The sequence below is a fragment of the Podarcis filfolensis genome (genome assembly GCF_964270895.1).
Source record: "Podarcis filfolensis genome assembly, chromosome: 6".
Classification (NCBI taxonomy): domain Eukaryota; kingdom Metazoa; phylum Chordata; class Lepidosauria; order Squamata; family Lacertidae; genus Podarcis; species Podarcis filfolensis.
This window is the reverse complement of record NC_139609.1, coordinates 7,534,483-7,546,534: the sequence shown is the minus strand read 5'-3', so window position 1 is coordinate 7,546,534 and position 12,052 is coordinate 7,534,483. Positions and strand designations below refer to the sequence as shown.

Below are 12,052 nucleotides of genomic sequence, written 5' to 3'. Positions count from 1 at the left end.
TGGAATTAATTGTCGCAGGGTGCCAGTAGCACAGGAGAACGGCAGTTGCTACACAACCTATGAGAATATAGCTGATGGGGTGTGCGTGTGCGCTTGCACACACACACACACACACACACACACATACACACACACACATATATATATGCGCATATGAGGGGAAGTTATGAAAACACTTGAAAGCACAATTGAAACACACATCAAGTGTGGTCTTATGATGTTATTGCTAAACAGATTGGCAAACAGCGAAAGCTGTAGGTGGACGCGTCACACGTTGCATGGCAGCAAGCTCAGGTTCGACAAAAACTGCACACTTGACAGGGACGCATAGGAAGTGATGGCTTCCTGTATATATGTGCATAGGATCCATGCTTGAGAATAAGTGATGGTCACATTTACACGCTAAATATTTAAGTTAACGTATGTATGCTTAAGTGACTTGAGACGTCCATCTAAAATACAGTCGTACCTTGGAAGTCGAACGGAATCCGTTCCGGAAGGCCGTTTGACTTCCAAAACGTTCAGAAATCAAAGCACAGCTTCTGATTGGCTGTAGGAAGCTCCTGCAGCCAATCAGAAACCCATGTTGGACGTTGGGTTCCAAAAGAACGTTCGAAAACCAAACACTCACTTCTGGGTTTCGGTCATTCAGGAGCCAATTTGTTTGGAAGGCAAGGCGTTTGAGATCCAAGGTATGACTGTATAGGATAAAAGTGATCCTTAGTTGCATCCCCAAATGTGGAAAAACCATTGCTTGGAGGTAGAGCATATGCTTCTTTTTCATTTAATGCATTTTTAACCCACTCTTCAGCTAGCAAAGGTTCCCAGAGTAACTTACATAAGATCAATAAGAAGACAATTCTTGATATTAAAATTGCACGCAGAAGGTCCATCTTCCATCCCTGGCACTCCCAGGGAGCAGGGCTGGGAAAGAACCTTTGCCCAAGACCACAGAGAGATGCGAACAATCAAATTAATCCAGGGGTGGGGAACCTCTGACTTTCAGGGTGTTACTAGACTCCCATTACCATCATCCCCAAGCTCTACGTCTAACGGTCAGGACTGATGGGAGATGGGAGACCTGGAGGGCACCAGGTTCCCCATCTGTGTGAAATGCTGCTCAGGTGCTTCCCATCATTCACAATTCTTAATTGCTTTGTTTTATAGCCAAGGAGCTGAATCAGGAGGGAAGAGAAGGCATCTCCCAGGTGGCAACCACACTCAAACGTTAACTTTCTGGTTGTGCCAGATCACTGTAATTGCCAGGAAGCCGGTCAGTGTCGCCCCAGGTTCTCCTCACCTTCATCATTAGAACCACAGTGTTCAGTGCTATCATCGCCATAATGGTGTACTCAAACGATGGGGAGACCACAAAGTGCCAGACCCGGTACTGGAAGGTGTGCCGGTTTTGCGGCATGTAGCGGGTGAGGGGTTTGGCACTGATGGCAAAGTCAATGCATGCTCTCTGGAAGAAGAAGAAGAAGAAGAAGAAGAAGAAGAAGAAGAAGAAGAAGAAGAAGAAGAAGAACTGTCAATTGGCATCCAAATTATTACCCCCATTGCTAATTATTGTATTGTTGCGAACTCACAAAAGTATCCCCTTCCCAACTTAAACGGTCATACCTTATATTACATTTGCTTCATGATACGTTTTTTCAGGTTGCGTCCCACAGCGACCCGGAAGTACCAGAAAGGTTACTTCCGGGTTTCGCTGCTCACGCATGCGCAGACGTGCAAAATGACGTCATGCGCATGCGCAGAAGTGGCAAATCACAACCCGCGCATGCACAGACGTGCCACTGTAGGTTGTGTTCTATTCATGTTGCGAACGGGCCTCCAGAACGGATCCTGTTCATAACCAGAGGTACCACTGTAATCATGAGACGCTTCTAGCCAGCACTGGAATATTGTGAATCCAGATGTTCAAAATGCTTTGGAAGTATCTGCCTAGCTTCTCAAGCAATAGATAACAATGCCACCCCTCTCTCACCACAAGCCTGCCCCATTTGCGCTGCAGCGTTACCTCGTTCTTCTCGAGGCTGCACTCCTCCATCATTTTGTCTCCTTGCTCCTGGAAAGTGATGATGATGAGAGCCACAAAGATGTTCACAAAGAAAAAAGGGAAGACCACAAAATACACCACATAGAAAATGGACATCTCCATGCGGTTGCTTCGGCTGGGGCCACGGTCCTCCTCAGTCACATCCACCGAATGCTGCAGAACCCTGGGAACACAGGGAAAGAAAGAAAGAAAGAAAGAAAGAAAGAAAGAAAGAAAGAAAGAAAGAAAGAAAGAAAGAAAGAAAGGTCACATAGAATCATAAAGCCGGAAAGGAACACACAGGTCATCTATTCCAACTCCCTGCAATGCAGGAACGTTTTGTTCAACATGAGACTTGAACCTGTGACCTGAGATTTAAAGCATCACCCTCTAATGATTGAGCTATCACCTACCCTTTCCTGATGGCTCAACCATCCTCAGAGCATTCCTAGAACACTGCACAAAAATAACGTGCGGCCCAGTTTAACAGCCTATCTACACATCTTTTTATTTTTGAAAAATATTTACCGTATTTTTCGCCCCATAGGGCGCACCGGCCCATAGGGCGCACCTAGTTTTTTGGGGGGGGAAGTAAAGGGGAAAAAATTATTTCCCCCCCAGGCGCGGGGCTGGGGCGTGGGAAGCCCGGGCTTCCCCCGACCCCAGCCCCCAGAACAGAAGTCGTGCAGCTCTCCCACGGCTTGCAGAGAGCTGTGCGAAGCCCGAAGCCTGCAGGCAGCTCTCCATAAGCCGTGGGAGAGCTGCGCGGAGCTCGAAGCCTGGGGCGCGCTGAGCTCAGCATGCCCCAGGCTTCAGGATGCAGGCAGCTCTCCGCAAGCCGTGGGAGAGCTGCGCGGCTTCGCGCTGGGCTCCCACAGCTTGCGGATAGCTTCCTGAAGCCTGGAGAGCGAGAGGGGTCGGTGCGCACCGACCCCTCTCGCTCTCCAGGCTTCAGCGAAAGCCTGCATTCGCCCCATAGGACGCACACACATTTCCCCTTCATTTTTGGAGGGGAAAAAGTGCGTCCTATAGGGCGAAAAATACGGTATATGCCACCGTGTAAAAAAACACCATTGTGGTTTACAACAACAATTATAGTTCATAAAAACACGTCAAGAATTTTTAATTTTGACACTGAAACATAAATGTGCCAGGCGTTCCATTATGTTTTGGACTAGTTAAGGCTAAGCTCAAACGCTTCCGCTACTAACCTTGCTGGAAAGGGCAAAAGGAAATACTCACTGCGGCCACCCCTCTCCGGTGGAGACAGTGAAGAGGGTAAGCAGGGCCCACATGATATTGTCGTAGTGGAATTCATGGCGCTTCCATTTTCGGCATTTCACTTCCATTGTGTTTTTCTCGTGGTCTACATAGTGGCCTCTGTAAGATGGAGAGAGGTGGAGATTAGCCTTTCGCTGCCACACTGTCAGGGTGAAAGAGGTCTAAGCCGATACTGTAAACAACCCTGTGATCCTTCAAGGAAGTGTGGTACATACATTTCATAAATAATAATAATGACAATAATAATATGGGGCCATTTGATTCTTTCCTTTTCTTTCCTTGGAAGGGGGGTCTTAAGTCCTGACTCGGCCAAGTAAGTGTGCGAAAGAGGACCCCAAGGGAGCAGAAAAGACCATTTATGTATGGGACCACAGCTGCTTGGATGCTATTGGCCCAGAGATGGAAAGAAGATAAAGTCCCGACCAGAGAAGAATGGCAGATCAAGTTGATGGATTATGCCGAATTGGCAAAAAAGAATCAGAAATCAGGAAGACCAATAAGGAATGGGGGAAAATATAATTTATCTTAAAAACCATTGTAAACAGTTAAAACTGTAAGCAGGATTAGAATAACACTTGTAGTTTAATGGTGAATTTTCGACATAATGGAGATGTAAAAATATTGGCTTATTATAAAAGATGCAGGAGGAAATGATTAACAATAGGACCCACAAAGGAGAGGAAGAGGAAGAAGAAGAAGAAGAAGAAGAAGAAGAAGAGGAGGAGGAGTTTGGATTTGATATCCCGCCTTTCACTCCCCTTCAGGAGTCTCAAAGCGGCTAACATTCTCCTTTCCCTTCCTCCCCCACAACAAACACTCTGTGAGGTGAGTGGGGCTGAGAGACTTCAGAGAAGTGTAACTAGCCTAAGGTCACCCAGCAGCTGCATGTGGAGGAGCGGAGACGCAAACCCGGTTCACCAGATTACGAGTCTACTGCTCTTATCCACTACACCACACTGGCTCTCCTGGAAGTCCAGGAGATTCCTTGGAATCTTGTTTCTATGTTTTATATTGGACATGTGATTGTAAAACTTTGATTTGAAAACCAAATAAACATTTTAAAAATGAAATAAAATAAAGGGAGTGAGGAAAGGGAGAAGCAGGAAGAAGACAACCAAGGGCGGGGCAATGCTGTATCTATAGTGCACAACCCACGTTTATGTGTTGGTGGCGGCAGCCTTTGTTAAAACTGGTCCTGCACAAAACAGGAGGATTGGTGACTCCTAGAGTCATCAGGTGTGAAACACAGCACGCAGGGAGAGGAGGCTCTGAAATCCTCCCCCTGGTTGCAAATCACCTCCCCAATGTCACTCTCACACCGCCCAGGCTTTTAATGTCAGAAGGGTGCTGAGTTGGGGGCAGAAGTGGCGGTGGTAGTGAGGAGAGGATTGCAGGGTGGCAGGCAGCCGATTCCGGGATGGTTCATCTTCCCTCCCCTGTGAGCCTCTTTCACTCCAAAAACAGACCTTCCACTGCCCTCTGGAACTGAGACAGAAGAGAGTTTTTTGGATTTGATATCCTGCTTTATCACTACCCTAACGAGTCTCAAAGCGGCTAACAATCTCCTTTCCCTTCCTTCCCCACAACAAACACTCTGTGAGGTGAGTGGGGCTGAGAGACTTCAGAGAAGTGTGACTGGCCCAAGGTCACCCAGCAGCTGCATGTGGAGGAGCGGGGAATCGAACCCAGTTCACCAGATTACGAGTCCACAGCTCTTAACCACTACACCACACTGGCTCTCAAGCCCAGATAGTCTGAGTCTTGCAGTGGGGTTTATATCCAGGTGTGGTTTAGAGCAGGGAGATTACAGGTAAGACCTGGGTGTCCGTCCTTGCTCCACCACAGTAGGATTAGTGCAACCTGAAGGAAGATAAAACCGACAGATGAAGATCAAGCCTCCTGCTCTAAAGAAAAATGAGGATAAGAATCCATGCTTCTCCTAGGAGTTTTGGACCTTGGGTCATAGCATCATAGAACTATAGATCTGAAAGGGATGAACGGGACGAGGACCTGGAGAAGGCCCTCGGGTTTAAATGTCCATGGGGTTAAAGGGTAAAAGAGTATTGGGAAATGATCTATAATGAATTGGAAAAAATGTTTAAAATTACTTCCCCCAAAAAACAGATTCCTTTTTGTTGGTAATAATTCAAGATGAAATCCCCAGGTGTCAGAAAAGGTTATTAGTGTATGCAGCAACTGTGGCCCGTGTTTTTTTTAGCCCCAAAATGGAAAATGAGCGAGGTCCCAACCAAAGAAGAATGGCAACTTAAGTTGACAGAATACGCACAACTTGCAGACTTGACAAATAGAATAAGAGAACAAGAAGAACATACCGTATTTTTCGCCCTATAGGACGCACTTTTTCCCCTCCAAAAATGAAGGGGAAATGTGTGCGCGTCCTATGGGGCGAATGCAGGCTTTCACTGAAGCCTGGAGAGCGAGAGGGGTCGGTGCGCACCGACCCCTCTCGCCCTCCAGGCTTCAGGAGAGCCCCACCGCCAGCCCCACAAACTCGGGGGACAGCGGGAGGCGCAGCGCGCCTTTCCCACTGTCCCCCGACTTGGTTAGAAGGCTGGCGGGGGGGAGAAGACTGCTCCTCCCCGTCGCCAGCCCCACAAACTCGGGGGACAGCGGGAGAGGTGCAGCGCGCCTTTCCCGCTGTCCTCCGACTTGGTTAGAAGGCTGGCGGAGGGCTTCCCCCTCCTCCAGCCCCGCAAGCTCCCAGAGCGATGCCAAAGCTGCGCGCAGCTTCGGCATTGCTCTGGGTCCCGTTCTGGGGGCTGGGGGAGGGAAATAAAAATTGTTTCCTTTATTCCCCCCCCCCCCCAAATCTAGGTGCGTCCTATGGGCCGGTGCGTCCTATAGGGCGAAAAATACGGTACATTTAAAGAAGATTGGATAACGTTTACTGAATATATGGAAAATAATTGTGTGCAGCTGAAAATGCTGACAGCATTAAGAAAAATTCAACCATGTAAATAAGTCTTGATGGATGCAATAATGGACTACTGAATGGTATAGTTTTTGTAAAATATGCAGGGATTTAAGATATGTAAAATGAACCATGGAAAGAGAAGGGAAGTCATTGGTATCTTAAGAATGTAAAATGAATATCTGAAATTGTAAAACAGTAATATCTATCTATCTATCTATCTATCTATCTATCTATCTATCTATCATCTATCTATCTTTCTCCATGGAGTGGATGGGGGCAAAGTCTGCCGGCTCGGTGTGATCCACCTCAGGGGCAGGGCCAGCACCACAACCTGCCTGCCATTGGTCAAAGGGTTCACCCAGGTTGGGGGGAAACCCTTACCTCCAGTGTACCCACCAGATCCTGGGCTGATGCTGGTGCCATCCTGCAAAGGCACCCAACCAGAGGTAAGTGTCATTGTGCCACGATGCAAGGCTAGATGCTTTGCGGTGTACTTACATGCAGTCTTTTTCTGTATCTTTTGAACTATCCGTACAATAGAAGAATTTGCCCTTGAAGAGCTGGACGGCGATGACCGCAAAGATGAACATGAAGAGCTTGTAGACAATGAGGATGTTGAAGACGTTCTTCAGCGAAGTTACGACGCAGTCAAAGACGGCCTGAGGGGGAGGCAAACCCAAAGGGTGCGATTCATCATAGGGAAAAGCAACCATGGACACAAACTGCCTCCTTTGTCAAAGCTTTTTCTTCACCCGCATCAAGGCAAGCAGCACGTACAGAAAGTGAAAATCAAGGACGGACAGGCCTAACCAGCATCTCTGGCAGTGCAGAGGGTGACAGGTGCTCTTGTAAGAGCTATATCAAAAAGAGAGATTTGAGCAGCTAAAGCTTCTCTCATTGCTGCAAAACAAAGGACATACATATCTTTTCACCGCAGGTGTTAAACAGTCACTGCAAGGCCATCAAGGGAACTGTAGTTTTGCAAGAAAGGGTAGGGGTCTGTCATACCCAATGGCCGTCCCCAGGATTCCTTGGGAAGCAGCCATGGCAGCTAAAACGATATGTACACCAACTAACTTGGTAATCCAAATTTGGTTGAATTGTACCTGCCAAATCTTCCTATTCTACGCAACCGTTAGTGGGATGAAATCCCTGTTCTCCATTGCTCTTTGTTATGCTAGCAGAACAAGTGTTCTCTAATAATAATAATAATAATAATAATAATAATAATAATAATAATAGTATATTATTTATACCCCTCCCATCTGGCTGAGTTTCCCCAGCCACTCTGGGCGGCTCCCAGTCAAATGTTAAAAACAGTACAGCACTAAATATTAAAAACTTCCCTAAACACGGCTGCCTTCAGATGTCTTTTAAAGATAGGATAGCTGCTTATTTCCTTCACATCTGAAGGGAGGGCGTTCCACAGGGCGGGCGCCACTACCGAGAAGGCCCTCTGTCTGGTTCCCTGTAACCTCACTTCTCGCAATGAGGGAACCGCCAGAAGGCCCTTGGCGCTGGGCCTGTGTCCGGGCTGAATGATGGGGGTGGAGATGCTCCTTCAGGTAGGTATACTCTTAACGAAAAAGGCAGCTGACAAAGGCAGCGACTGCCCGACATTGCTCAGGGGGGATCTGCTCTGAACAAAGGTGACTCATCTGAGGGAATATCACAAGCGAAAGCAAGAATACCTTGAGTTTGGGCAACCGCTTGATGGTCTTCAAAGGCCTCAAGACTCGCAGAACACGCAGAGACTTAATAGTTTTTATGTCCCGACCTTTGTTCGTCCTGTACAGTTGAGAGGAGAACAAAACCGCCCAAAATAACAAAACAAAACAAAAGGAAGAGAACAATATGAACCCCTCAAACACAGACTGAACTCAATGTGATGCCGCCGCAAATTATTACTTTCCGACATGTGCACAGGTTGAAGAAACTTGATCAAACTTCTGGGTGGGGTTAGAAAACACATTTATAATATTGCACAACTCTGTGGTTTTTAACACAGAGAACACCTTCCATGCAGACTTTCCTGTTGAGGAAGCGCTGCACGTTGTAAGAGATTCTGGAGGGCGCACAACTCATGCAATGTGTGGCGCATGCAAGCATTGTTGGGATTCACCCCACCGCTTAGGACATTCCCAGCAATTTTGCTGCTGCCAGTTTGGAAATGGGGATTGGTGAACAGGCTGTCATACTGGAAAGCTTGCCTGCTCCCAGCGATGCTCTCGTTGCAGGATCACAGGGTTTTGCAGAATGCTGCGTGAAAACCACGGGGCCGTGTTTGAATCACGATACAGTAGGAACAGATTTTAAAATCGAAATTATGGAAACCGTGGTCACAAGCCTCAGGCAGCCTGAAATCATTAAAAAGCAAACAAACCAGCAACAGCTTGCATTGACCGCCTATTATTGTGAGAAAAGAGTGAGAAAACAAGGTTAAAACAGGTGACCTGCACTCCTGCTGAGTTAGGCCATCTGCCTCAAAGGCATCGTGCCACCATGCTCTAGTGTCCTGAGCTCACATGCCAGGTAGGTTTGAGCAATTCTCTTGCTCTCTCTTTTAATCAAATGGCAGCAGGGAAAAATGTCTCTTTCCCAGCATGCTTTTAAAAACAGTTCTATCGGTGTAATAATCTATAATTATAACCAGTGCTTTTTTTCTGGGTATAGCCCTAAACATTTTGTGAATCTAATGGGAGAGGAAACTATTTTTTTTTTTTTTTTTTTTTTAATATTCTCTAGCATGGTGAATTGTCAGTTGCTACCTCCGATGGCGGCCTCATTTCCTTTCCCGGTGTTTCCCATAGCTATCAACTTGTAGATTTGAAAATAAGGGACCAGCAGCCTTGGAAATAAGGGATCAGCAGCCAAAATAAGGGATTTTCAGAGCACAGGTATGTTCGACTTCTGAGCCCCTCCGAGCCAAAGGCAGAAAACCCAGCCAGCAGCCAAACGAAGCCTCAAGCGGTGGTTCCCACAGCGCAGCAACCCGGCAAAGGGGATGCAGCAAGGAAAACCACCGCTACCTCTCCACTGGGAAGTGCTGAGCAAAGGTGAGTCCTCAGGCAACGCGGCCGATTTGATCGGCACAAAGCATGCAAGCTCCACCCCCCAGTTGTTCTTAGACTCCTTATTGGGTGAGCAACGCAGCCAAGCAACACAGTTGGAGCCTCCCTCCTCCCTGGCTGGCAGGCAGGGAGGGAGAGGAGCTGCTTCCTTTGAAACCCAGGAAATTTAAGGGACATCATCAATAAGGGACAGCAGCAGGACACAGCGCTGGGATAAGGGACTTTCCTGCCAAATAAGGGACGGTTGATAGCTATGGTGTTTCCCGAGCCTCAGACGGAAGCGAGCGTTTAATGTGTGAAGCAGTGTGGGATGTGGATGTGTGGTGTTTTTACTGATGAAAGTCGGGAAGATGTTAGTGCACACAACCTCATGCCCATGTGGAAGTCACTGGGAGCTGTGTAATATGAGGTAATGCATGTTCTTTGTACCTTTGTCCATTTACTGCATTTATTTCCCCCAACTTGAACTATAAAATGGTGATTTTCTCGAGTCTAAATGAGAGTATCCCAAAACATTTTTTTTAAGAAAAAAAGCACTGATTATAACACATAGTCACCTCTTTCTTATATATAGTGGCATGCAAGGATAAGCACGTAATTAGGATGTAGAGTCTTCCATGCGTGCTAGAATGATCAAATGGAACACATTTCCAACCCAAACCACTCATGCAGTGGGGAGGGGAGAAGGACTTAAAGTTCATGGAAGGAAAGTTTCCTGCCTGTCTCTCCCTTGGCAGCTCCCCAAAAGCCTTTCTGGAGCATGTGAGAGGACTGCTGGGGAAGTAGGGCATTGTCCACAATTAGGCTTGGATCACAAGATTACAAGAGGGTGTTATCTTTAAATTACCTTAAGGCAGGCATGGCCAAACTCAGCCCTCCAGATATTTTGGGACTACAATTCTCATCATCCCTGACCCCTGGTTCTGTTAGCTAGGGATGATGGGAGTTGTAGTCCCAAAATATCTGAAGGGCCAAATTTGGCCATGCCTGGCTTAAGGGAAAGTTTCCTCTCCTCTCCTCCTCACAGCAGCCTGCCATGCCAAATTTCCACCAGAAAGGCAAAGCACTTTTACCGTGAACTAGAAAGGGCAATACAGTGGTACCTTGAGTTACAAATGCCTCAGGTTACAAACGCTTCAGGTTACAAACTCCGCTAACCTGGAAGAGTTACCTCGAGTTGAGAACTTTGCCCCAGGATGAGAACAGAAATCGTGTGCCGGCGGCAGCAAGAGGCCCCATTAGCAAAAGCACACCTCTAGTTAAGAACAGTTTCATGTTAAGAATGGACCTCCAGAACGCATTAAGTTCGTAACTAGAGGTACCACTGTACTTGCAAGGGGGCAGGTATCCATTTCTAGATGACGCAGTTCTCATGCCAGTGGGTGATGTGTGCATCCCTCAGAAATGTTTGCACATGCCAGACCCACGCCCCACCCTTTCCCATTATCTGAACAGCTGATCACTGCCGTTTCTCATCTGACTGGAGGGAGCCTTGCTAGGTATTTAAAAGGTTTGGGACATGAGCCCAGAGCCCCACTCCAAACAATAAATTTGGGGTCAACATTCTATACCAGGCTTAAAAGCCAAATAATGTGGCGGCGGCAGTGGGGACAATCCACAAATCAAGCACAGATTTTGAAGAATGCAGTTAAGCAGCTTCGCTTCAGACGTCAATTAAAAGCCGAGTATTTAGTATACTTGAAGCTGCATGCAGGCTTCTGGGTGATCAAATTGTTCATCAGCTCTGAGAAAGACAGAGATCTAGCAGTTAAATCCCACTGAGCTCATGCACCAAGCGGCAGAAGTCTATGAAACAAGGCCTGCTCATTCAAAAGAAAGAGAAAATTTCCCAGGCGATATAATTGAACTTTTGGTGTGGAAATATGAAAGCTTTCGAATTACATAGGCCTCTATCGGGCAGGTACCACTATTTCAGGAGCACCTGCAGAATTCTATGAAACTTGAAAACTTGCATAATTCCAGCACTAATAGCCCAGGGAAAGATAGCACCTTGCTTACTTGGGACTCAGCTACACAGCTGCAAATAAAATGTTTTAAATGTGTTGTAAAGTGCAATATATTAATGTGACACTAGATGGCAACAATGAGCGATGCAAAACTCAATGTATTTTTCAAAACTTTTTTTAAAAAGCACTTTCACAATCTTTTTTCACATGTGTGTAGATTCCACCTTGGTGTTTTTCAACATACTCACAACCAACTGTGTTGACCAAAATCTAAATATATTGTAATAAATGCCTTCTCCAAACTCACTCAGCTGAATTTATCTCCCAATTCAATTTTGAGGCTAAAGCAGTTTTCTTATTTTATTAAGAGTGTATTATTTCTGCAACGGTTGGTACAAATACCATTGTTCTTCTCTCTGTTTGAGTTCAGGGAGGTGTAGATTGCCCCTGGTTTAAAGTCAAGCTTGTTGTGATATGAGATGTGTTGCCAAGAAGGCAGCTCTGACAATACTACGGATCAAACATCTCAAACTCTTCGTCTTATATCACCTCACTGTGATGAAGCAAATCACGGGATGTGACTCGTTTACAAAAAACACAGACATGTCCACAGGCAGGGGAACCAAACCATCATGGTAAACACATCACACACTTGATGAAAAACAAGGACTCAGCGGAGGTGAAATAGGGCACACAAACAGATCGAGCTAGATTTGTTTGGTTAAGTTGGCAACGCTGCCCAGTTTCCTCCCACCCC

The 12,052-nt window shown here is 46.5% G+C and overlaps 1 protein-coding gene across 3 annotated transcripts in view; it reads right to left on the bottom strand.

The window, feature by feature from the left end:
• CACNA1E (calcium voltage-gated channel subunit alpha1 E) overlaps positions 1-12,052 on the bottom strand; it is a 494,249-nt gene that overhangs the window by 60,038 nt on the left and 422,159 nt on the right. For all 3 annotated transcript variants that reach the window (XM_083621522.1, XM_083621521.1, XM_083621523.1), the window contains 5 exons: positions 7,949-8,045; positions 6,756-6,916; positions 3,284-3,421; positions 2,024-2,225; positions 1,301-1,465 (listed from right to left, as the gene is read on the bottom strand). In XM_083621522.1, coding sequence (XP_083477648.1) covers positions 1,301-1,465; positions 2,024-2,225; positions 3,284-3,421; positions 6,756-6,916; positions 7,949-8,045 — 763 coding nt within the window. The remainder of the gene's footprint in view (positions 1-1,300; positions 1,466-2,023; positions 2,226-3,283; positions 3,422-6,755; positions 6,917-7,948; positions 8,046-12,052) is intronic.